This window comes from Alosa pseudoharengus, unplaced genomic scaffold (assembly GCF_046254945.1).
Source record: "Alosa pseudoharengus isolate Yale_2024_CS ecotype anadromous, Long Island Sound unplaced genomic scaffold, YU_APseudo_1.1 YU_APseudo_1.1_scf_22, whole genome shotgun sequence".
NCBI classification, from domain to species: domain Eukaryota; kingdom Metazoa; phylum Chordata; class Actinopteri; order Clupeiformes; family Clupeidae; genus Alosa; species Alosa pseudoharengus.
The window spans coordinates 88,072-115,933 of record NW_027468680.1 but is presented as its reverse complement, the minus strand read 5'-3'; the positions used below and the strand labels follow the sequence as shown (position 1 = coordinate 115,933).

The following is a 27,862-nucleotide window of genomic DNA, read 5'->3' as shown; positions in this document are numbered from 1 at the left end:
TAGTCAACTTCAACATGGGTGTAATAATAATAATAATAATAATAATAATACGTATTCACATATGCTGAGCACTGCAGTACACTGACCAGTGGCAAGCGGCAGGTTTCCTATTGTTCTCTACGGTTCTCTATGGTTCTCTATTGTTCTCTGTTGTTCTCTATGGTTCGGCAGCGTAATGGTGGCAGCGCTAGCATAGCAAGCGGCAGGTTTTCTATTGTTCTCTAAGGTTCTCTATTGTTCTCTATTGTTCTCTATGGTTCGGCAGCGGAACGGTGGCAGAGCAAGCTGAGCATTGAACTTGGTGCAACTTTCAAAGCGCAGCGCGAGAGTATTTAATTGTCAGTTTAGGCCAACGGTTTGTGTTACTTAGGAACAAGATAGATCTTATTATGATCTGAGCGTTGCGTTACGCTTACCACTGCTGGTTGCTGCTGGTCAGTGTGATCCCCACCTAAGTGTGTGTGTCTTTGTGTGTGTGTGTGTTATAGGTCAGTGTGATCCCCACCTAAGTGTGTGTGTCTTTGTGTGTGTGTGTGTTATAGGTCAGTGTGATCCCCACCTAAGTGTGTGTGTCTTTGTGTGTGTGTGTGTTATAGGTCAGTGTGATCCCCACCTAAGTGTGTGTGTCTTTGTGTGTGTGTGTGTTATAGGTCAGATTTTGTGTACGAGTTGTTTGAGCGAATTCCCTGTCAGAATGTCGAGTCTCTACGGAATTCCAAACACGGCCGACTAACAGTCAGCCTCCAGTTTAAGGTAAGAGACTACTAAACTCAGTTTAAGACTACTAAACTCAGTTTAAGGTGAGAGACTACTAAACTCAATTTAAGGTGACAGACTACTAAACTCAATTTAAGGTTAGAGACTACTAAACTCAGTTTAAGACTACTAAACTCAATTTAAGGTATGAGACTACTAAACTCAATTTAAGATTCAATAATATATGTTTATTTTAACATTAAAAAGACAAAATCAGTATAGTGTGTGGAAAAGGAAAGTATAATGCAAAGTCTGTCTAGGGGTGTCCACTATAATGACCAGTGTCCACTACTGTATAATGACCAGTGTCCACTACTGTATAATGACCAGTGTCCACTATAATGACCAGTGTCCACTACTATATAATGACCAGTGTCCACTATAATGACCAGTGTCCACTACTGTATAATGACCAGTGTCCACTATAATGATAATGACCAGTGTCCACTATAATGATAATGACCAGTGTCCACTACTGTATAATGACCAGTGTCCACTATAATGATAATGACCAGTGTCCACTATAATGATAATGACCAGTGTCCACTATAATAACCAGTGTCAGTGTCCACTACTGTATAATGACCAGTGTCCACTATAATGACCAGTGTCCACTATAATGACCAGTATCCACTATAATGACCAGTGTCCACTATAATAACCAGTGTCAGTGTCCACTACTGTATAATGTCCAGTGTCCACTATAATGACCAGTGTCCACTATAATGACCAGTATCCACTATAATGACCAGTGTCCACTACTGTATAATGACCAGTGTCCACTACTGTATAATGTCCAGTGTCCACTATAATGACCAGTGTCCACTACTGTATAATGACCAGTGTCCACTATAATGACCAGTATCCACTATAATGACCAGTGTCCACTATAATAACCAGTGTCAGTGGCCACTACTGTATAATGACCAGTGTCCACTACTGTATAATGTCCAGTGTCCACTATAATGACCAGTGTCCACTACTGTATAATGACCAGTGTCCACTACTATATAATGTCCAGTGTCCACTATAATGACCAGTGTCCACTACTGTATAATGACCAGTGTCCACTACTGTATAATGACCAGTGTCCACTATAATGACCAGTGTCCACTATAATGATAATGACCAGTGTCCACTATAATGACCAGTGTCCACTACTGTATAATGACCAGTGTCCACTATAATAACCAGTGTCAGTGTCTACTACTGTATAATGACCAGTGTCCACTATAATGTCCAGTGTCCACTATAATGACCAGTATCCACTATAATGACCAGCGTCCACTATAATAACCAGTGTCCACTATAATGTCCAGTATCCACTATAATAACCAGTGTCCACTTATTCTATTTTTGTTGTTAGAATTCTCTTCATTCCCTGATGAGCACTCTGAGCACCTGCAACCCTTTCTTTGTAAGATGCATCAAGCCCAACAACAACAAGGTGAACACACACACACGCACGCACGCACACACACACGCATCAAGTCCAACAACAACAAGGTGAACACACACGCATTAAGCCCAACAACAACAAGGTAAACACACACACACACACGCCTACACACACACACACGTTCACACACACACAAACACACATGCACGCATGCATACACATACACACACACACACTCTCTCTCTCCTCTCTCTCTCTCATCTCTCTCTCTCCTCTCTCATCTCTCTCTCATCTCGCTCTCCTCTCATCTCTCTCTCTCTCTCTCCACTCTCTCTCTCTATCTCTCTCGCCCACTTCAGATGCCCGGGCAGTTTGATTGGCAGCTGGTTCTGCAGCAGCTGCGCTACTCTGGGATGCTGGAGACGGTGCGCATCAGGAGGCGGGGCTTCCCCATCAGGCTGAGCTTCCAGGACTTCTACTCCAGGTAGGGTGTGTGTGTTTTCTCCAAATAAGCATCTGGTCTGGTTACTGTTTCCTCTTAGGTACAGGACACCATTTGGTTAGTGCTGCTGTTAACTTATCTGATCCTCAGATACAGGACACCATTTGGTTAGTGCTGCTGTTAACTTATCTGATCCTCAGGTACATGACACCATTGGGTTAGTGCTGCTGTTAACTTATCTGATCCTCAGGTACAGGACACCATTGGGTTAGCGCTGCTGTTAGCTTATCTGAAGTTACTGTTTCTTTAGGATGCTGGTGGGTAGCTCTAGCGTTAGCTTATCTGACGTTACTGTTTCTTTAGGATGCTGGTGGGTAGCTCTAGCGTTAGCTTATCTGACGTTACTGTTTCTTTAGGATGCTGGTGGGTAGCTCTAGCGTTAGCTTATCTGAAGTTACTGTTTCTTCTCAGGTGCAGGACACCATTGAGTTAGCGCTAGTGTTAGCTTATTACAGTGCATGAAAATGCACTGTTCTGTTATCCGAAGTCTTGTTGTTCTTCTTCTTCTTCTCCTAACCAAAATTTCTGCATCTAATTAAGCTTCAACCGTTTAACGTAGAAACTTTGTTCAAACTGTGTAACGTAGGTCTTGAAAACGACACTTGAGGAATGTATTTTTAGTGTTTTGTAAACTTTATACTTTTTGAGAACATAAATCAAGCTTATTTTTCCCCCATAGACTTTGCATTGGCACTATGACATCACAATGGGCTAATTAAACTGATTGCACCTGTATCAACTGCTTTCTGCTCAACTAGGCCAACTCTCTCTGTGTCTCTCCATTCTACAAGGATACAAGGCCCATTCCATCCAACTTTCTATCCATTCATCCTCTTCAAACCATTCACTCATCCGCCCATTAAACTATCTATTAACATCTATTAAACAATCTGCCTATCAACATGCATTACACTATCTACATTCAACTTTTAAACTATGTACTCTGTCTCAGGCTTTAAGCATACAATCTGGCTCTCTTAAGACTACAGATCCTGATTAGGCAGCCGTGGCCTACTGGTTAGCGCTTCAGACTTGGAACCGGAGGGTTGCCGGTTCGAACCCCGACCAGTAGGCACGGCTAAAGTGCCCTTGAGCAAGGCACCTAACCCCTCACTGCTCCCCGAGCGCCGCTGTTGTTGCAGGCAGCTCACTGCGCTGGGATTAGTGTGTGCTTCACTTCACTGTGTGCTGAGTGTGTTTCACTAATTCACGTATTGGGAGACCAAATATCCCTCACGGGATCAAAAGAGTATACTTATACTAATACTTAGATCCTGTTTAACTATGTCCTCTGCCCACAACTGTTTCAAAATAAATGTCTACAATAATTACAATAATTCACTATTAAATAATTTAACTATTTAAACTACTCAGCTACTGTTCAGCCATTTCAACTGCCAGTTGTCATCAACTATGACTCCCGCCAACTGTTTCCTCTGCCCACAACTGTTTCCAAATTAAAGTTTGTTTTGCATTTTATGTTAGTATATGTTTTGCATTTTCATGCACTGGTAATTTCCTTGAAATTACATTTTCTAGTTGACATTATTGTTTCTTATCAGGTACCATATGCAGCTGGGCTAATGTTATATTATCTAATGTTGCTGTTTCTTCAGGATGCCAGTGGACTAGCGTTAGCTTATGTCATGTTACTGATTCTTCTCAGGTACAGTACATCATTGGGCTAGTGTTAGCCTATCTGATGTTACTGATTCTTCTCAAGAAAGAAATGAATGACGAACGCACCATTTGACTGTGAGCCTGCCAAAATATTAGTTTTGCAAGACCTTTAAAAATGGACCCGATGTGAGCCTGCCAAAATATTAGTTTTGCAAGACCTTTAAAAATGGACCCGATGTGAGCCTGCCAAAATATTAGTTTTGCAAGACCTTTAAAAATGATTTTTATTTCAATGTGGAATCTTCTTCACATTCTTCTGTGTATTTATGGCTTTTTTCTGTGGTCTTTGTATTCCAACATTAGACTAATGTTATGCAGCAATACACAGCATAGCCTTACTTTTAGCTTACCTTTAAAGTATCAAAAGAAGAAGTTGTCTGTACAATAACTTGATCATTAATTAAAAGCACATATTAGTATGCATAGATTTCAGAAACATGTCATATAAACGGACATTGCTAGTAGTCATGCAAGATGTTCAAGTAAAGCAGCTTATAAATGACTGACTGACTATTATTGTGCTACATGCTTCAAATGTAAAGCACTCTGAGCTGCATTCTGTGTATGAAAGGTGCTATACAAATAAAGCTTATTATTATTATTATATTATTATTATAAATAGTTATGCAACATTATCTTCTATACATTAATGTACTTTTTGTACATAACATCATTTTAAATTACAATCATTTATACAACAAAGATACAACAGCATGTTTATCACAATAGATGTCATAGTATTCATGACATGAAAAAGGGAAACCACATATTGATAATAAAATAATTAGAATTTTATTTAAAAAAATTATTTGTCTGCCCCCCCACACACACAAAGCAGCCTCCACCCCTCCTGTAGTACTAGCACAGTGCCAGGGCTGATTGGGAGAGTGACCTCGGGGTCGACTTTTGGCTCTCGAGGGGTTCATTCAATGTCCTAATGGGAGTCATGGGCACCGACTGCGACCATTGAGACCTTGGTCTTCCTTTTCTGGTTAGCCAGTGGCACCTCATACCGTGTGGTGGCCGGGGCGTTCAACATGCCCGGCCCACGGCTTGTCCACAGGACCAGTGGAAGAATTCTGAAATAGCTCAGCCAGGTCGTCCATCACCCTACCGAAGAGGATCTCCCTCGCATAGGTGCCAGCTGTGCCCACATGGCAGGGCAGGGTTAGGGTTCAGCAGCCTTCACCCGGGTGGTTGGGAGCATCGATGGCTTTCATGTACGGGTGAAGCCACCATCTGAAGATGAAGCCAGCTACTTCAACTGAAAGCTCTTTTATTCGATCCATCTGCATCTGTGATGATGCCAAATTTGTGGACGTATTTGTTATGTACCAATTACGTATCTGGTAACGTGTGGTTACCCTTAGAGAGTGCCCTGACATCTTTACGTTACTGGGTAGTGCTAGTGTTGGCTGACATCTTTACATTACTGTTTCTTTCCTGATGCTGCTGGGTAGTGCTAGCGTTAGCGCATCTGATGTCATTGTTTCTTCTCAGGTACCGGGTGCTGCTGAGGGGGAGTGCCTTGCTAGATGACATGAAGGGGTGGTGCCTGCAACTATTCCACCGATATAACAGCGCTGAATCTGATTGGCGGATCGGGAAGACCAAGGTGACCAAGCAACAAGTAAACACTAAAGTATCAAAAACAAACGAGAGAGCCCTAACCCTATCCTGTGTGTGTGTGTGTGTGTGTGCATGCGTGCAGGTTTTTCTGAGAGAGTGTCTGGAAGCTGTGTTGGAGAAGCAGAGGGACTCTGAGATTCTTAAAGCCGTAACGCTCATCCAGGCCCATGTGTTGGGTTACTTACAGAGGTACTGACACACACAAAACACACACACAAACACACACACACACACATATACACACAGACATATACACACAGACACACATATACACACACACAAACACATATACACATACATACACATATACACACAGACACACATATATACACACACACACACACAAACACATACACATACACACATACACACACATATACACACACATATACACACACACACACAAACACACACACACACATACACATATACACACAGACACACACACATATACACACAAACACACACACACACACATATACACACACATATACACACACACATACACACACACACACACACACATATACATACATACACACAGACACACATACACACACACATATACACACAGACATACAAACACACTAGGGCTTTGACTCCGAACTTCGTTATTTGAATATAATTCGATTTTTTTTAAAAAACTAAAGATAGTCGAACGAATTTGAGGGATCTCTTAATATTCGAACCTGTAGCCTATGGAGATATTTTTTTGTAAATATATTTGGTTGTAAACGTTGTTTTCAATTCAGATTCCGAGGTTTTTTTCACGCCTGGTGAATTAAAATCGCGAGCTCATTAGCAGGGCTATTATTGGTCATCTGGGCTCCTGTAGGTGACGTTAGCATCCTGGCTGGTTCGTGCTTAGTGAGCTTCCACATAGACATAATAGACACTTGTATTTTAAACTTAATCAGATAATGTCTAATAAGTAAACGGGCTCTAACTTAACCTTCCTCTGATTTTAATCACCTCAGTTATCAAAGCAAACAGGGAAAAGAAATGGCAACACAATCATGAAAAACACTCAAATAAATAAATGTGCAGATAAGTCTGAATGAAAAGCACTGGTTGAAGCCTGGAAATATTGTAAACAAAGTAACGTTAGCTTAATTTGCTAGTTTATCTTTGTCTACTGGTTAGACTGTTCAGTTTCCCCATTTGTGTTTACATTTCAAATGAATACTTTTTCTTCTTGGAAAATACTTTCCCATTTGCATCGGGATTGAGATGATTAGAACTTAGCAGTCATTTTGAATGCAACAGTTTTGAACAAATTCGTGCAGCGTGCTAATGATGCTAACCGGATTTAATAGCAATTTAGCCAGTCGTCATGCACAAGTAATGTTTGGATTACATGTGTTGTGCATGCTGAGGAGGGATGCGCCTGTTGAGAGGGAGAGAGAGAGAGAGAGTGCACGGGGCAAGGAGAGTCTATGTTGAGGTAGGCCTACTTCTATCGCCTACTAACTCTGGTAGAGTTTGACATACTACAATGCAAGATATATTTAGCCTATTTATTTATGGACAACTTAAGGCAGGAGGTGTGTCTTGCTTTTAATTATGAATGTTCTATCGAACATATTTTTTATTGATATCGATTACATGTCTATTGCGATACATATCACTATTGATTTATCGCCCAGCCCTATGCTCAATAATAACAATTTTAACACACGCAAATACTCAGCCTTTTGTGCACATAGTCTATTGACATTGACCGATACACTGCCCTCTGGTGGACAGAACATATAGAACTTAAGTTTAATATTAATATCGGTCTTACTGAAGACATTTAATGGTTAAAATATTATTAATACATATTCAAATATATTCAAATATTAATAAACAAACGAACTTTGAATATGATTTTGGGGGAAAAGTCAAAGCCCTAATACACACACACACACACACACACACACATACACACATACATACACACACACACACACACATATACACACACAAACACACACACATATATAAACACACACACACACACACATCCACACATATGATACTTACAGAAGTTTGTTAGAAATTTGTTTAGTGTTATCGGGCTTTGCCATCACAGTAATTTCTCTGTAACCAGGAGGCAGTTTCGTCGACTACTGCAAAGCATTGTGGTCCTCCAGAAGAGCTTTCGAGCGTTGCTGTGCCGACGGCGCTACCTCAGGGTACGGTGGGCTTCTGTGGTCTTCCAGAAGGTTCTAAAAGGCCAGAGAGTGCGACGCATGTACAAGCAGCTACTAGAAGATCAACGAGAGAATTGGAGAAGAGAGGAGGAGAGGAGAAGAGAGGAGGAGAGGAGAAGAGAGGAGGACAAGAGAAGAGAAGAGGCACAACGAATCAGTCAGGTATTGTCATTAAGGAAACACTTCTATTCAAGAAGTGTAATGTTAGGCCATCCTTAGAGATGTGTTGGTTTGCTGTAACCTGATTGACGTGATGTCAGGCCATCCTTAGAGATGTGTTGGTTTGCTGAAACTTGATCTACATGATGTCAGGCCATGCTTAGAGATGTGTAACCCGACTGACTCAAATTGGGCCCGCCCCGTGAATATTTGTCCTGGTCTTTTGTGAAAGTGAAATATTCTGCTTCAACTCAAGCGGAAAAGCACCCGTGTTTCTATGGAAACATAGTGCACCTGGCGTTTTATAAGCAGTATATAAGTATACGTTTATATACTCTTTTGATCCTGTGAGGGAAATTTGGTCTCTGCATTTATCCCAATCCATGAATTATTGAAACACACTCAGCACACACTCAGCACACAGTGAGGTGAAGCACACACTAATCCCGGCGCAGTGAGCTGCCTGCAACAACAGCGGCGCTCGGGGAGCAGTGAGGGGTTAGGTGCCTTGCTCAAGGGCACTTCAGCCATGCCTACTGGTCGTTGCTCGAACCGGCAAACCTCCCTCTTTAGGGTTAGGGTAAGAGTAATATTAATAATAACAATAATAATAATATTACATTTTCACATAGATACATCAAGACAAACAGCACACAGGGTACATGGACAAGGTCACATCACAGGTACTTGGACAAGGTCACATCACAGGTACATGGACACCAACGCTGGCTAGAGTCAATGAAGAAAAGGCCAGTTTGATGAGGTGCGTGTTGAGGGCCTATTATTAGAGGTGGGTTTTGAGGGCCTATTATTAGAGGTGTTTGAGAAGGGCCTATTTGAAGGATGGTAGGGTGTTTGATGTGTGCAATGTGTTGTGTGGATAATCGGTTTCATGTGTGTAATCTGTTTGATGTGTGTAATCTGGTTGATGTGGGTAATCTGTTAACTCATTGAATGCCAAGCTGTTTTCGGAAGCTTTGTCCTAGAGTGCCAACAATCTAGACCATTGTTGATGATTTTTGTACAGCACAGCATATTCTGTGTTATAGCAATGAACACATACAATGTTTGAAAGGTGAGACTTTAAGCTCTCAGTGGGTGCAAACCGTGTATTTCTACACGCCTCTGTTCCTGAGAAATCCCAAGCTAAACAGTTGCTAGTTTTCATCAAAATCGCTTTTTTTTTTTAGAAATGGAGATATAACATCTTTCGTGAAATATGAAGTGTTGCCTGTAAAGTTTCCGGGAAGTGACCTGGCGAGACTGCCACCTAGTGATAGACCCACGAAAATGGCCTGGTTTTGAGCTGACGTGCATGTGTCACTGATTCAACCCAAAGCGGCAACCGAGTTATGATAAAATGTCCAGATAAAATGTCCAGATCGTCGTTTTCATGAGTTTTCGATCGTCATATATTTCATTTCCATTCATCACAGAGTTCCCAAAATCACATATAAGGTGTGTTTGAGTGTCTAGTTTCGTAATTAAAAAAAAAGCTAAAAACTTAATATTACGTTTTTGGCACTCAACGCATGGGAAGGAAAAACGTAATATTATACGTTTTTGGCACTCAATGAGTTAATCTCCCTGGTGCTGATTTGCTCCTAGAGTGCAGATGCGTTGGACCAGTCGGAGTCTGGCAAAGCCTCGCAGCAAGCTGCAGACTCACCTGAGGAAGATGTAGCCTCATCTGCATCTGCAGACTCACCTGAGGAGTTGTCTGGTGAGGTGTTGTCGAAAGTGGAGGCGTTTCCACCTGACGTGCCGGCCGATACTGCATGGGAAGGCGAGGAGGCGTGGCAGGTGATCTAATGTTCTAATGGTGTTTTAATGTTAATGGCATTCTAATGCTGCACCTGTAATGGTGTTCTAATGTTAATGGTGTTCTAATGCTGCACCTGTAGATTTAATGTTAATTGTGTTCTAATGCTGCACCTGTAATGGTGTTCTAATGTTAATGTTGTTCTAATGCTGCACCTGTAGATTTAATGTTAATGGTGTTCTAATGCTAATGGTGTTCTAATGCTGCACCTGTAATGGTGTTCTTATGCTGCACCTGTAATGGTGTTCTAATGCTGCACCTGTAGATTTAATGCTAATTGTGCTCTAATGCTAATGGTGTTCTAATGCTGCACCTGTAATGGTGTTCTTATGCTGCACCTGTAATGGTGTTCTAATGCTGCACCTGTAGATTTAATGCTAATGGTGTTCTAATGCTGCACCTGTAATGGTGTTCTAATGCTAATGGTGTTCTAATGTTAATGGTGTTCTAATGCTAATGGTGTTCTAATGCTGCACCTGTAGATTTAATGTTATTGGTGTTTTAATGCTGCACCTGTAATGGTGTTCTAATGCTAATGGTGTTCTAATGTTAATGGTGTTCTAATGCTAATGGTGTTCTAATGCTGCACCTGTAGCTCTTTACCTACATTTTATTATATTTCTGCAAATATAGTTCTTTAGCTTAAATGTTTCAGTGGTAATAGCTTAAATGCTATTCTAATGCTACAACAATAGCGCTTTAGCTTTACCTTTAGAACCCGATTGACGCAAAGTGCGTCAAAAAACACACCCTTTCTTCTCTGTTACATTGCTCCGGAACTCTTCATTGCAGCGAGCTGCATGACAGAGCAGAAGCGGGGCTTTCCAAATAGACTACACTCTTGTCTGTACGATCAAGTATGAAAATTAAAAAAATCAAATCAAATGAAATTAAATCAAATTGCATCATATTTACAGTCTACTTCTCTGCATTCACCTGCCCACCTATTACTCTCTTTTGAATTACTCGCGAACCCCTGATCGCATCGTTATGGCAAGCATATCAGATGAAAGAGGGGACACAGGGCCATGTTTATCGATGCTTCTGGCTTATAAAAACAGACGGAAGCGACTGCAAAATAATAACGTCATGTACACAAACCAACGCTACACACCCATTACTCTCGTTTGAATTACTCGCGGACCCGTGATCGGATAGATATGCCACGCATGTCAGATGAAAGAGGAGACTCAGAGCTATCATATGATACCAAGTACAGTGGGCATTGCTTCGATTTGGCCAGCTTCCCTCGCGGTCCGCGCGCGGGATTACGCGGTATCACGCGGTATCACGCGACTTTAATTTGTATCACGCGGTATCACGCGACTTTAATTTGTATTTTTCCAGTGACGCTGCAACGACGCTGCAACAACCCAAACAACCAGCAGATGTCTCTTGTGAGCAGGGTCTCGTAAAAAGAAATGGAGCCTGGAAAACCCTACACAGACTTCACTACAGACTTTAGGAGACTGGTTTAGAAATAATTTAATAGCCAGAAATATGCCTGCCCTGCCCTAATAAAGAAATAGTTGGTTAACTGCGAGTGAATCCCGTTTGCAGCCGTAGAAGAAACGCAGGACAAATGAAACATTCCGGTTTTCTCGTAGTGCAACATTGATAGACAGACATCATTTGGACAAAATATAGAGCATATTAACCTCCGTTGTTCAGCCAAATGCCTTCCTGTTACGTCCTGTTAACACAGTTACAGGCGATAAACGATTTTTGATGGTCACAAGTTTACTTCATTAGCGGTTTATTTTTTTTATTATTAAAGAGTGTTTTTCATTTAAAGGTTTGACTTCATGCTTATTCAGTAGAGCATTTAGTGCTCTCCCCAATCCCAAACGTTCACATTGCATGTTTGTTTGTAGGCTAATGGATGCAACCGCGAGATACGCATTTGACGGCAATGAGTTGTTAAGACATGAACCAAGACATATAGCCCAGCAGCAATCTAGGGACTGTTCGTTATTGAAGGGGCCACCGGTGGGATTTTGAGTCAAAAGTTGCATGACCCTCCCTTGCCTGGACTTGTTTTCACTTTTATAAAGGCTTTGTTTGAATGCTGTTGGAACAAATAGTAGTTGATTATAAAGGCAACTTTCTGTTGCAATATGCTGTGTGTTCTGGACTGCAGGTAACTTGTTAAGCCAGTGGTTCTCAAACTTTTTCTTTCATTCCCCACTCCCACATTGCCCCACATTGCCCCCACATCAAGGGGGCAATAACTGATGATAGTGGAGATAACGTGTTATCCCGAGGCCTTTGCAAGTCAGTTTCTCCGACGGTATTCTACCCTATTAAAAATATAAGTTTTCGATGTCCCAAACGGAGAGCCATACTTTATTGTTTTTAACAATCTCTATGCTACTCACCAAAATGTAGGCATGGGAACATGATGAAGTATCCAACTGTCGTGTGTTAAATTATTGTGATTATGAGCCAGTGGTTGTTAAATTATTGTGATTACGAGCCAGTGCGTGACTCGGACATCTAACTAAATGCAACAGGCTCATCGTCCTCGCATTCGCAAAATGAGGACCAGTGTTTTGTCAAATTGCAAATAGCTATTCGTTTTAACGAATTTCTATGATAGTATGAAGTACTTTTTGTATAGGCTACTATCTTAATCTTGGAATATGGGGAGGGAAGTGGCAGTGTTTTTTTGCGCATCAGCAGAAGTCAGCCAAATACGAATGTAATTCTGCGGCATAAAGCAGATGTATTTGTTTATTGTACAGAAAAATAAAAATGACATGTCAAGCAATCAATTGACTACATTGCAGTCAAGAAGTAGGGCAAATTAATTTACGAAACCAAAACGTGGGTCATAGTTGTCTAAGCCTCTATTGCGTAACCTGTTAAAAACGTTGCTAGATAGTATTAAATCGCCAACAACATTGTTTTCTGCAGAAGCCTACCCAAGGCTACAGATTAATTCTGAACAGTTATTTCTCTACTGGCTCAATTATCACACAAGACACTGTTTTGATTTGCGTAGTTGCGTTACCCCCAACACTGACAATAACGTAGACAGCAAATTAAGATATTTTTTCGTTTTGTGGAGCGGCACCGGTAGGCTATCAAAAACAGATTTCGATTTTCGTTACCACCGTGTAGTCAAGCCTTGAGCCATACCCAAGTAGCCTAAATCGAGGTAATGTTTAATTATGCATGATTTATTTTGTTATTGAATTCGTAGGCTGGGATTCCTCTCGGCAACAATTATGTTTAATGGTAGGCTCCTGCTTTTTCAGAAGGGGCGGCAGTCAGGCTACTGACAGAGCGATGTACAGTGGCAGAGCGACGCACAGTGGCTGAAAGTGGTACTAAAGTTTCACGCAGCTTCACGCCGCGTAATGCGTGACTGAAGTGGCCATTTGAAAGCGACGCCCACTGTACACCCTTCTGGGTTATAAAACAGACAAAGTGACAGCAAAATAATAACTTCATATAGCTGGACCCTACGTTTTTGTCTGTTCTTGTGGCAAAGCGTGTTTATAATCCAACGCTATCGTGTGTTTCTCTATGGCAAAGCATGTTCTTAATCCGGTTTTGAGATCCTAGCAAATTCCTGCATGGCATCCAATTCAAGGCTCATATTGCATCCCAATTTGTTCAACAAAGAAACACCTTTTTTGCCTTTACTTTGTTCATGGCAATGCGGTAAAAAGTTGAGAATCATTATGAGTGCATACACCATAGGCACACAGGCTAACACGCAACCTCGGGTCAAGTCAGGTCAGATCAGTTCGTGTCACAGATATGGAGCACAGAAAGGTCATTTTTCATCACTAAATAAAAAATGGCATTTATTTCTGTAAATCACACACCACATATTTCTGTAAATTGTGCAGCCCCAGAGTATCCCTCCAACATGGCAATTATATTGCCCGATTCAGGACAGTCTGCCCTACACACACATGAAATGCATGTAGAGCTATGAGCTTGCCGTGGTGAGATACATGTTGAAATACAAGAATTTTTATAATACGCTTTTTATATTTAAATTTTTAAAAAATCAAAATAAAATCAATGCTAGTACAATGAAATTATGGCATATCTGGATAGCCTAGACTCTGCTGAAAAAAACAATACATAATATGTGTGTGTGGCACTTACAATGACCAGAATAAATCCTTATGAATAAAGGTAGTGAAAATGCCCTAAAAACAGCGTAGGGTTCTAAGGGTTAAAAGACAATTCCGGCGCAAAATGAACCTAGGGGTTAATAACACATGTGTAACGAGTTCGTCCGTTCTCTGGGATATGTTTTCATTTTAATCAAACGTGACCAGTTTTGCCACAAACCGCTAATAAGCGTTTAACGTTGGTCTTCGGGGCACACGCAAAGTGAAAAAAAAATCGCTATTTCTATACCACTAACAAGGCTCAAAATAGCACCACACTTCCGCGGTAGCATAATGACGGGCCCTACATGTAAACCGAAGCATTGATAACTTTGTAAGTGTACAGACGGTTTATTAAAAAGATAGTTTAGAAACCATACCGTTCACGTAGACAGGCTGGCGCCATCTTGGGAAAACAGTCACGTGACAATTCAGCTCACATTGCACAACAGATGAATAAATGAATGTACCTGCAGGTGGAAGCAATTGTGTGGATAATAAATGATAATATATTAATTTAACTGCAGGTGGAAGAGATCGTGCGGATAATAAATGATTATAACTGAATCGTGCGGCTAATAAATGATAATAACTGAATCGTGCGGATAATAAATGATAATAACTGAATGTACCTGCAGGTGGAGGAGATCGTGCGGATAATAAATTATAATATATGAATGTAACTGCAGGTGGAGGAGATCGTGCGGATAATAAATTATTATAACTGAATCGTGCGGATAATAAATGATAATAACTGAATCGTGCGGATAATAAATGATGACAACTGAATGTACCTGCAGGTGGAGGAGATTGTGCGGATAATAAATAATAATAACTGAATCGTGCGGATAATAAATGATGATAACTGAATTGTGCGGATAATAAATGATGATAACTGAATTGTGCGGATAATAAATGATGATAACTGAATGTACCTGCAGGTGGAGGAGATCCTGCGGCTGGAGCGTGAGATGGAGCTTCTGCGGCGGCGAAAAGAGGAGACGGAGCGCAGCCTGGGGGCGGAGTCTCAGGAGCGTCTGCGGCGTCTGAGGGACGCCATCGATGCCCAGGCCAGTCGTGCCGCCCAGCACTTCCTGCACGTGCTCAACTTTCACGAGATCGACGAGTGCGTGCGCAGCATCGAGAGCACCCTGCCAGACACACACGCACACGCACACTCGCAAACACACACACACGCACACGCACAGGCAGCTGGCCGGGAGGAGGAGGACGTGGATGAAGGGCTCGGGGCAGATGACTCGCCCAACCCCAGCGAGACCGGCCAATCAGACGGCCAGCGCACAAGTGGCATCCGCAGCGGCGACGAGTCTGAGGAAGAGGAGGAGCTGTATGCCAATGAGCGCATGCCGCCGCCCACCCAGCCACACGCAGCCAATCACAGCCTGCCCTCTAGCGGTGACCCCGCCTACTGCCCCCTACAGTCCGAGGAAGGGGAGGAGCTTATACCTCCAGATGAAGACTCTGAGGATGAAGATGTTGCCATGACAACAAGGCAGTCTTCATCTCATGCCAACCAATGGCCATCACAGCAGCGGGTTTCCATAGCTACCAGTACCAGCTCAGGAGCCCAATACTACAGCTCTGAAGCATCGGTGAGCACACACACACACACATGCATGCACACACACACACACATGCACACACAAACATGCAAACATAACACACACGCAGGCATAACATACACACACACACATGCCAAACACACACACACGCACGGAAACATAACACACACTCAGGCATAACACACACACACACACACAAACACACACACACACACACATGGAAACATAACACGCACACACACATGCAAACAACACACACACATGCATACACACATATGCAAACATAACACATGCCAAACACACACACACACACATGGAAACATAACACGCACACACACATGCAAACAACACACACACATGCATACACACATATGCAAACATAACACATGCCAAACACACACACACACACACACATGCAAACAACACACACACATGCATACACACATATGCAAACATAACACATGCCAAACACACACACACACACACACACACACACCATTAATGATCAGACTACATTACTGCTTTGGTGTATTTCTTAGATCAGAATTGAAATTTGAAAAATAGTATCTCAACCTCCACCTCCACCTTTTCACACCATAACATCTTGTTACTTTGAACAAACCGTACATGCAATTGAATGTCAACAATTGTCAACAATTGGTGTTTTTTACATTCTCAATTACTAACCTTATGTTGGTCTAAATGCATTTTAATGGTTCCCTGTTAAATTGTGTGTGTGTGTGTGTGCATGCATGCGTGTCTGTGTGTGTGTGTGTGTGTGTGTGTGTGCGCGTGTGCATGCGTGTGTGTGCGTGCGTGTGTGCATGCGTGTGTGTGTGTGTGTGTGCATGCGTGTGTGTGTGCGTGCATGCGTGTGTGTGTGTGCATGCATGCGTGTGTGTGTGTGCGTGCATGCGTGTGTGTGCGTGTGTGCGTGTGTGTGTGTGTGTGTGTGTGTGCGTGTGTGTGTGTGTGCGTGCATGTGTGTGCGTGCATGTTTGTGTGTGTGTGTGTGTGTGTTCGTGTGTGTGTGCGTGTGTGCATGCGTGTGTGTGTGTGCGCGTGTGTGTGTGTGTGATAGATGGAGGGCAGCGATGATGACTTTGATAGATGTGACTCGGATGGTGATTCTTTGGGTCGAAGAGATTCTGTCTACAGCTGCGTCACGCTCCCCTACTTTCACAGTTTCCTTTACCTGAAAGGTACACACACACCACAAACACACACACACACAAACACACACACAGACGTAGACAAACAGGCTGTGACTGGACTGGGTTAACCCTAGTACCGACACACACACCCTAATACTGACACACACACCCTAGTACTAACACACACATCCTAGTACCGGCACACACACACCCTAGTACCGACACACACACCCTAGTACCGACACACACACCCTACGACACACACACCCTAGTACTGACACACACACCCTAGTACCGACACACTCACCCTAGTACTGACACACACTTGGCTAGTATCGACACACACCCTAGTACCGACACAAACTTGGCTAGTACCGACACACACACCCTAGTACCGACACACACTTGGCTAGTACCGACACACTTGGCTAGTACTGACACACAACCTTTTTGTGTTTGTATGGGTGCTTGGATGGTGTGTGTGTGTGGTTGGCTGATGTGTGTGTGTGTGTGTGTGTGTGTGTGCGTCTGTGTTTATCAGGTGGAGTCTTAAGTGTGTGGCGGCGGCGGTGGTGTGTGTTGCGGGACGAGATGCTGTTGTGGTTTCGGGCAAAACAGGAAGCATTAAAACAGGGCTGGCTCAGGAAGAAGGGTGGCGGATCGTCCACTCTGTCCCGACGCAACTGGAAACGACGCTGGTTTGTCCTGCGCCAGAACAGCCTCCTCTACTACACCAATGACAAGGAGGACCAGCTCAAGGGGGCGCTAGACCTGCGCTCCGCAAGGTGGGGGCTGGAGTTAGTGTAGGAGACGAGGAGATAGAGTAGGAGACGAGGAGTTAGTGTAGGAGACAAGATAGTGTAGGAGACGAGGAGATAGAGTAGGAGACGAGGAGTTAGTGTATGAGAGAGAGGAGTTAGTGTAGGAGACTAGGTGAGGAGATGAGTTAGTGTAGGAGACGAGGAGTTAGTGTAGGAGATGAGGAGTTAAGTGTAGAAGACAAGATTGTGTAGGAGACAAGGAGTTAGTGTAGGAGACAAGATAGAGTAGGAGACGAGGAGATAGAGTAGGAGACGAGGAGTTAGTGTAGGAGACAAGATAGTGTAGGAGACGAGGAGATAGAGTAGGAGACGAGGAGATAGTGTATGAGAGTGAGGAGTTAGTGTAGGAGACGAGGTGAGGAGATGAGTTAGTGTAGGAGACGAGGAGTTAGTGTAGGAGACGAGGAGTTAGTATAGGAGATGAGGAGTTAAGTGTAGAAAATGAGTTAGTGTCATTATGTACTAAATATTCATCAGTTTTGTGTTTTTTTACTGTCTATGTTTTGCAGATAGGCGTTAAACATCTGTTGATATTAAATATGTATTGTTCATAAAGTTTCTATAAACAAAGGTTGTGTATGTGTGTGTGTTTTAACAGAGAGGTCTATGAGTGCCCAGACCGAGTTAACGGGATCGATGTTGTCATGCCCGACCGCACCTACCATCTGACTGCAGAGTCCGCAGAGGATGCCAGGTGAGTCTGTGTCTGTGTGTGTGGCAGGTGAGGATGTGTGTGTGTGTGCCAGGTGAGTCTGTGTGTGTGTTATTTGTGTGAAAAAAATTAAGAGACCACTGCACATTTGTCAGATATATACAGGTGGGTCTCAAAAAATTACAATATCATGGAAAAGTTAATTCCCCATAATTTAGTTCAAAAAGTTTATCTTTCATATATTCTAGATTCATTAGATTTAATGTGACATATTTCAAGCCATTTTTGTTGTATGACTGTTTTCATGAGCTGTAAGCCGTAATCATCAAGATGACAACAATAAATGGCTTGACATATTTCACTTTATAATATATATATATATATATATATATATATATATATATATATATATATATATATATATATATATATACTGAACACTTCAATCATACACTGGATCGGTACTCTGACACTGTTTGGTTCTGAGCACAAGTAAAACTTTTGAGGCGAGTGTTTTATTTTGCAAGAACTGTCAGACATTCTGTGAATGTAGTTTGAGAATGGAGAAAAGCGTGAAAGGTTTCAAAAAATGTGTTTTAATAATTGTGGAAAACTGTAAGCGTTCCCTTATTTTTTTTTGAGCAGTGTGTATATATATATATATATATATATATATATATATAAATAATAGACATAATAGACACAAATAGATAATCAGATCAATACATATTAGATAATCAGATAGATACATATTAGATAATCAGATAGATAGATAATTATGACCGCCGCGCAGCGAAGCGGCGGTCATATAGGTTTAGTCAGATTTTTTTTTTTCTTTTCTTTTTCGCATGCCCAAATTTCTGTCAATGAGTCCCGGGACACTGAAAGACCGGGGTAGACGAAACTTGGTGGGCATGTAACCCCATATGGATAGCATGGAACCATCGTTTTTCGTTTTGATCTGTAGCCCCCCCGCTGGACTGCACCCCCCGAAAGGAGGGTAGGGCAGACACAGTTTTCTGTGAATATCTCGAGAACCGTAAGGTTTAGGAGGACCATTTTTTTTTGGTAAGTTGATCTCAAGTGGCCATGTCAACCCATTCCATAACCACTCATTTCATGTATAGCGCCACCTAGTTAAACCTAAAAAAGTAAAAATGAGGTGTTGTAATCGCAGGTATCTGTGACCTAACATAGTCAAAACTGCACGAAATTGGAAGTGTAGGATCATTATGACACCCTCTGAATGCACGCCAAGTTTCGTGGAATTCCGTTCATGGGGGGCTACACAATAAATTAATTTATGTTACTATACACCAACTGGCCTGTAGGTGGCCGGAGACAGTTTTCTGTGAATATCTCGAGAACCGTAGGGCCTAGGAGGTCCACCTTTTTTTTGTATGTTGATCTCAAGGGGCCATGTCAACCCATCCCATTGCCACTTATTTCATGTATAGCGCCACCTAGTTAAAAATTAAAAAGCAAAAATGTAGGTGTTTTCATCACAATATCTCTGGCTGACATGGTCAAAACTGCACGAAATTGAAAGTGTAGGATCATTATGACACCCTCCGAATGCATGCCAAGTTTTGTGTACTTTCGTTCATGGGGGGCCTTCCAATAAAATAATTTATGTGTACATTTAGTGACGTACACCAACAAGGATTCCCGGGACACTGAAAGACCGGGGTACACAAAACTTGGTGGTCATGTACCCCCACATGGATAGCATGGAACCGTCATTTTTCGTTTTGATCTGTAGCCCCCCCGCTGGACTGGACCCCCCGAAAGGAGGGTAGGCCAGACACAGTTCTCTGTGAATATCTTGAGAACTGTAGGGCCTAGGATGACCATTTTTTTTCCGTATATTTGCCTCCAGGGGTCATGTTAACCCATTTCATGTGCACACATGTGCACAAACAGATACACACGCACACACACACATTCACAGTAATCATACGTATGACATATACTCACACAGTAGACATATGTACGCTTCCATGCACAGGCACATACGCAGGCACACACACAAGCACGCACACACACACACACACACACACACTCACACTCACACACACACACACCCACACACATAACATAAACATAACACAAACAATCAAGAATTTCTCAGAATTATGAACAGGCAAGATGGAGGTGGGGTTGTATAAAATTTTACATGTGAAATCTATGAACTAATCATGTTTTGGGACTTGTTGTCTAGCAGATACCAGTGAGAATTGAGTGTGGATAATGCAATTTAGTGAGACAGTTAGAATCATATAGGCCTTTCAGCGTGATTTCTTTTTGTGGAAAAAATGTGCTGGACTGGGCGGCGGTCATATTTTGTACCGCTCTGCGGTACATCTAGTTAGATAATCAGATAGATAGATAATTAGATAATCAGATAGATACATATTAGATAATCAGATAGATAGATAATTAGATAATCAGACAGCCCAGAGGTGCACTGATGCCCCCTAGTGGATGTTTCTGTTCATGTGAACTGGAAGTGTGTGGAGCACAAAATGCTCCAGATGTGTCAAGTCTGTGCAACAGTATTGTTAAAATGTGTGTGTGTGTGTGTGTCCAGCCACTGGTTCAGCGTGCTAAGTCAGGTGCACGGCTCCACTGAGCAGGAGATCAGTGAGATGAATGCTGAACAGGCCAACCCTCAGAATGCAGTGGTGAGTTAACACACACACAGACATTGTATAGAATCGATATTGATATCGATATACAGCAGATGAAAACTAGCTGTTGCTAATTCTGGCATATTTACATTGTGTATTTTATACTGATCTCCCTAAAATGAACTGCTCCTACTAAATAAACATATACACAAATAAATAAATAAATAAATAAAAAAGTGTACTACTATTAAATAAATAAATAAATTCATGAATAAATAAAACTAAATACACAAATAAATAGATAAATAACTATGTACTGCCCCTACTAAATACACAAATAAATAAATACACCAATAAATAGATAAATAACTATGTACTGTCCCTACTAAATACACAAATAAATAAATATGTACTGCCCCTACTAAATACACAAATAAATAAATAAATATGTGCTGCCCCTACTAAATACACAAATAAATAAATAAATATGTACTGCCCCTACTAAATGCACAAATAAATAAATCAATAAATAACTATGTACTGCCCCTACTAAATACACAAATAAATAATTAAATAAATACACAAACAAATAAATAAATAAATAAATATGTACTGCCCCTACTAAATACACAAATAAATAAATACACTAATAAATAGATAAATAACTATGTACTGTCCCTACTAAATACACAAATAAATAAATAAATAAATACACAAACAAACAAATAAATAAATAAGTACTGCCCCTACTAAATACACAAATAAATAAATCAAATAGATAAAAGTGTCTTTGTTGCTTTTTCTCCCTCTGACCTCGATTCTCTGTTCATCTCCATCAGGGATCTCTGGATGTCGGGATGATCGACTCTGTCTGTGCTTGTGACGCTCCAGACAGGTAGCAAACGCAAACACATTAAGCCCAACTTAACACACACACACAAAAAGAAACGCACAAACATTAAACCCAACTTAACACACACGCACAAAAAGAAACACACACACATTAAGCCCAACTTAACACACACGCACAAAAAGAAACACACACACATTAAGCCCAACTTAACACACACGCACAAAAAGAAACACACACACATTAAGCCCAACTTAACACACACGCACAAAAAGAAACACACACACATTAAGCCCAACTTAACACACACACACAAAAAGAAACACACACACATTAAGCCCAACTTAACACACACACACAAAAAGAAACACACACACATTAAGCCCAACTGAACCCTGACCTTTTCTAGCCTCAACCTCCCCTTGCCCCCAAACTATTCTAACTATTCACCTCTCTTTGCCCCCAACCTCTCCTGACCCCTGACCTGTGACCCCTAACCCTGCTGTGCTGCCCCCTGCAGGCCGTTCTCGTTCGTGCTGCAGTTCTCCCAGCGGCTGCTGGAGTGCCGTGCTGACAGTGCAGAGGAGATGCACCACTGGATCACACTGCTGCAGCGCAGCAAAGGAGATGCCAGGGTGCAGGGCCAGGAGTTCCTGATGAGAGGTACACACACACACACACACATATGCACACACACACACACACACAAACACATATGCACACACACACGCACACATATGCACACGTACACACACACACAGTTACTGTTGTTTTTTAGCGAGAGCTGTTGAGGGCTTTAGGTTTCATCATGACATTCCTCATCATCATAACAGCTAATGTTTTATAAGTATAAGTATATTTTTGATCCCGTGAGGGAAATTTGGTCTCTGCATTTAACCCAATTGGTGAATTAGTGAAACACAAACAGCACACAGTGATCACACAGTGAGGTGAAGCACACACCATCCCGGCACAGTGAGCTGCCTGCTACAACGGCGGCGCTCGGGGAGCAGTGAGGGGTTAGGTGCCTTGCTCAAGGGCACTTCAACCGTGGCCCACTGGTCGGGGCTCGAACCGGCAACCCTCCGGTTACAAGTCCAGAGTGCTAACCAGTGGGCCACGGCTGCCCACGGCTGTTTTTTACTAATTTATCGTCATCATAACAGCTAACTAGCTGTTTTTAACTAATGTTTGTGTGATGTAAATAAAGTGTTTGTTTGTGTTTGTTTTTATTTCCTCTCCCTCCCTCCCTCCATCCCTCTCTCCCTCCCTCCTCTCTCTCCATCCCTCCCTCCATCTCTCCCTCCCTCTTTCCTTCTCTCTCTCCCTCCTTCTTTCTCTCTCCAGGTTGGCTGTATAAGGAGTGGTCAGGGGGCGTGGCTAAGCAGCTGCGTCGGCGGTGGTTTGTTTTGACTCACGCCTCTCTGGATGAGTACAGCAGCAGCCAATCAAACACCCCAAAACGCTCCTCCCTGCTGCTCACCAGCCTGTGCACCATCACACACACACACGCTCCATCAGGTACACACACGCGCGCGCGCGAACACACACACACACACACACACACACTGTTACATCCTGGTCTAGGGCTTGTGGGACATAACAAAAACGGGCAGACACAAAACGTAATAAAAGGGTGTATTTATTAATACCAAAAAAAAAACCAGTATGGAAAAATGTCTAAACGGCACTAAGAAAAACACGGCCTACAAAGTAGGCCTCTGTGGCCAGGCGCTCACCCCAGGGAGTGAGAGAGCTGACGGCGAGTTGCACGGGTGGCAGCGATGTGCGGCAGTGACGGTGGCAACGAACGATCCTCACAGCTAGCAAGAGAGCGAGCTCAATGACGTCAGCCCCTTTTAAACGTCATATGGTTTCACACCACCACTCAGTTGCGCCAATCTGCCTGGAAAAACACACAACAGAAGTAACAAACACAAATAAATATACAACAAGACCCACAGGGTCGTAACAACACACACACACACACGCGCACACACACACACACATACAGGAACACACACACACACACACACACACACACACACACACACACACACGCTCCCTCAGGTACTCACACACACACACACACACGCTCCCTCAGGTACTCACACACACACACACACACACACACACACACACACACGCTCCCACACACACGCTCCCTCAGGTACTCACACACACACACACACACGCTCCCTCAGGTACACACACACACACACACGCTCCCTCAGGTACACACACACACACACACACACAAGGGTACATAAAGCATCGCTTATGCCACACAGTCCAATACTACAGACCTACATGCATAGCCCTGCCAGTCTTATAGTATGGGGAATCGTGTCATTTTAGGAACGGTTCATATAGATTTTTGCAACTGGTGATTTTTTTACTTGCTAGGACCCCATTGAATACAAAACAACCTGTTTCCAATTTTTTTCTTCATTTTCAGTGCCAAAATTCAAGATGGCAGACAATATATGCAGAAAAATAATATAAAGGCTTAAAGTGGTCACATTTTTTGATAAATATACACATAATAAGGTAGACAAGTGAGATACAGACTATTTACAAAATATGTATTGCATCATTTGCCAAGAAATTTGGAGAAAAAATGGAAAAAATAGAAAAAATTAAAAAAAATTTGCATCTTGTTTCATTATTGAAGAGTTCAACAAAACATTGTCATTGTCACTCAAGTATTTATCCTCACCACGGTCACTGTCTTTTTAATATTGGTGCACATCTCCTCAGAGCCTTCATACCTGCAAAGTTGTGTAAATGGTCAGTTATTACTCTTGCAAGAACACCTTCTACTGCATTGGCTGGCAAGACAACAGCACTTCACAAGCTCCACAACAGCCTCTGGTGCTGGTGGAAGTTTTGACAAAACAGAAGCCCATTGCCCATCAACAATTTGCCTCCATCCCAGTGATGGTGAGTCAAGAATCTTTGGAGCAGGTGTCGTAGCCTTTACTCCACCAATGACAGGTTCGGACCTCTCGGAGACACAATACCAGACTGAGATAATAATTAACAATGTTATTTTATTGTACAAAGAGCATGGTCCAACAACACGCAATAACAGGACAGGCAGGCTGGTAGAATAACTGAACCAGAACCGACATTCGGCACCCCTCCTCCCAAGGCCCAGGTTGAACAGACTACCACGGATAGCACAACCCCCAGATGAGCCCAAAATAATAATAATAATAATAATAACAATAATAATAATAATAATAAACAGCTATTACAAACTGATACTACACATATGACTGATGCAACCCAACAGTATACTTCACCCTGCCCAATACACATCAAGAAATGCCCCCACTTCACTTTCAATGCATTCACACATGGGATCAGTTTCCCCACAGTAAATAAAGGCCACAACACCCAATAGAGATCACAGCAAGCAATAGAGATCACAGCAAGCAATAGAGATAACAGCAAGCAATAGAGATCACAACACGCCACACATTAGATAACACATCACATCGTATGTCCAGCAATCAGTTCGCACTCAGCATAAAAGTCAAATAATTCCTCCCATTAACAATTTCACAGTTGTGCAAGACTGGAAGAAGCCACGGGCAATTCAATGGATGGAGAGAGGGCTTACCGCGATTCTGTCCATGCCCACCGCTAAAGCTGCACGCTGTTGAAGCCATGCACACACATAGAGTATCGTTGGTCGGCGGCTTTCCCCCTCGCCGACCAAAAAACCAAAAAACAAAATCAACGTATCCAACAAGGGAAGAGCCGCGCCGAGCTTTGGCCGAAGGCAGCGAATCCAATTGCCAGCGCCGCCACTCACTAGCTTGCTCCACAGGTACGCTCTGATGTAAACAATGCGGCCCGTTCTCCCCTGGTCAGCCGTCGCTCCCTCTCCGTCTCCAATCACACCTCGAAGCAGACAAAAAGAACAGCACTCACAAACATGCAGAGCAAAGGCCAGCGCACTCACTCATAATAAGGGAGAATGGGTTACTTTCCTTTTGCTGGAGTTTAACATGCATCTCCTCCGATAGCGGTTCCCCTCCATTCAGGCAACGCGATTCCAACGTAGCGATCTCCCTTTGAAACAGGAACAACTTTCAAGGCCCAAACAGCTAAACCCTGGCCCATTCACACAAATTAGAGTAGCAGTAATAACTTCCCTTGAGTCGGCGTGTAACACGCATCCTCTCAGCCAGCACGCAGTAAACCAGTCTCGTTCCACTCAGCTGTGCCTCCAGACACGCGTCATCAGGTAAGCCACTCTCCTGCTCCCGACCTCTGCTGCCCTATAAAAAGCATTTCCCTCCCAATTGCTACAATAAGCAATCAACCCGTGAGTCCCCCAGTCCAATCAGCCAATTCAACCCATTACGGCGGAATAGTCAACAGCAGTCCAGGGCCGACGTGACAGTCAATTGGAACAGACACACCCACTCCAAACTAGAGAGATAACCAAGCATCATATAATATTCAGAACTTATACAATAAATCATGCCCGACTGTGACACAGGCATTGTATCTTGTGCACAAACATTTGCTTGCCTGTGTGCTCTCAGAATTTACATTTCAACTTAATTTCACGAAACTCCCAAGAATTGGAGAAACATATAGGATGAAACTTCAAGCAGATCCATGACTCAAGGGCCTGACCCATCTGCCTGGGGTCAGTTACAGGACAGTAAGGTCTATATACAGAGAATAGAACATGGTATTTAGAGCCACCTGAGGTATATGTTACAAAGTGGTTAGATGGTTACTAGCCAGTATGATAATGCATGAATCCTATTTAGTGTTAAGATCAAATAGTCCAGTGTAGGAGATGAATTGTCCAGGCAAGTGGTGGGTCTCTAGGCTGCGCGGGCAGGAAACCGAGCATGGGGACAGCAATAGGCGATGGTAGGGCAATCATAGGGATGGGATTTCCCTAGTTCCCGAGTTCCACCGAAGGGCTTTAGCTGTTTGAAAACCATGTTTTGAGGAGCTGACACACAAATTTCTCACATCCAGCTAAAACGTCTGGAGATGGATGAGGACCTACTACAAGCCTACAAAATGTGTTAATGACATCATCATGACTTAATTGACTTGAAACAGAAACCTTTCCTTTCCCACGGCATAAACGGTAAATGGCGGGACAAACGGTTGTCTATCGGTTTCCTGATAGGATACCCGATAGGTCCACCGACTCTATGCACGATGTGATTGGCCGGACCGAAGTTTGGTTTTTCCACCTCACAAGCCAACAGAGAGTTGCTAGACTACCCTGGCTGTAAATTACATTTGCTGCCGCTAGGGTACGTCAAGATTTCTAGGCTGAGATGTATCTTTTGTCGACGTTCCCCAGTGCCCATGATAATGAGACTGTCTTTGTTGATGTCTGGTACCCTGCGAAGGGCAAGCACCAAGACATCTGTGTGACGTGTAGATATGTGGGGTTTTGCCCAAATGACTTACTGCTACTGCCACCTTTGTGTGTGTGAACTGTGACTGGCAGTTTACATAGTTCAACAGCTTTATGAGCAAGGTAGAGGACGAGGTTGGCTTTGGTTTCCTTTCATCCCAGGAAAGCTTTAAAGTCTTTGATTGGTGTAGTCTTGTATTTTGTATCCCTTATCATGTGCTTTTCCCATTGTATGGATCTGTCTCGTCCTGTCTTTCATGGAGTTTGTGATGGTATAGTTGTTAAAAAATAAGTAGCCTATATGTCATTGTAGCCTCGTGCCTTACTTTCAACATTTTCAAAGAAGCATTCTGCCAGATCTTAGCATTATGTCACTTTTCCTGACAACCATCTCCTGCACAACAGCCATGCCATCTATTAAGATGCTATCCAATGTGTGTAATTGCACTGAGCTACTCTCTGTAGATTGTTCAGATGATGCTGTTTCTGA

At 42.6% G+C, this 27,862-nt stretch overlaps 1 protein-coding gene across 1 annotated transcript in view; it reads left to right on the top strand.

The window, feature by feature from the left end:
* myo10 (myosin X) overlaps positions 1 to 27,862 on the top strand; it is a 153,230-nt gene that overhangs the window by 81,980 nt on the left and 43,388 nt on the right. The window contains exons 18-32 of the mRNA XM_076300163.1: positions 651 to 753; positions 2,123 to 2,203; positions 2,515 to 2,639; positions 5,838 to 5,952; positions 6,049 to 6,155; positions 8,059 to 8,323; positions 9,929 to 10,123; positions 15,217 to 15,888; positions 16,940 to 17,060; positions 17,554 to 17,797; positions 18,432 to 18,527; positions 21,076 to 21,169; positions 21,955 to 22,010; positions 22,486 to 22,628; positions 23,313 to 23,486. Coding sequence (XP_076156278.1) covers positions 651 to 753; positions 2,123 to 2,203; positions 2,515 to 2,639; positions 5,838 to 5,952; positions 6,049 to 6,155; positions 8,059 to 8,323; positions 9,929 to 10,123; positions 15,217 to 15,888; positions 16,940 to 17,060; positions 17,554 to 17,797; positions 18,432 to 18,527; positions 21,076 to 21,169; positions 21,955 to 22,010; positions 22,486 to 22,628; positions 23,313 to 23,486 — 2,591 coding nt within the window. The remainder of the gene's footprint in view (positions 1 to 650; positions 754 to 2,122; positions 2,204 to 2,514; positions 2,640 to 5,837; positions 5,953 to 6,048; positions 6,156 to 8,058; positions 8,324 to 9,928; positions 10,124 to 15,216; positions 15,889 to 16,939; positions 17,061 to 17,553; positions 17,798 to 18,431; positions 18,528 to 21,075; positions 21,170 to 21,954; positions 22,011 to 22,485; positions 22,629 to 23,312; positions 23,487 to 27,862) is intronic.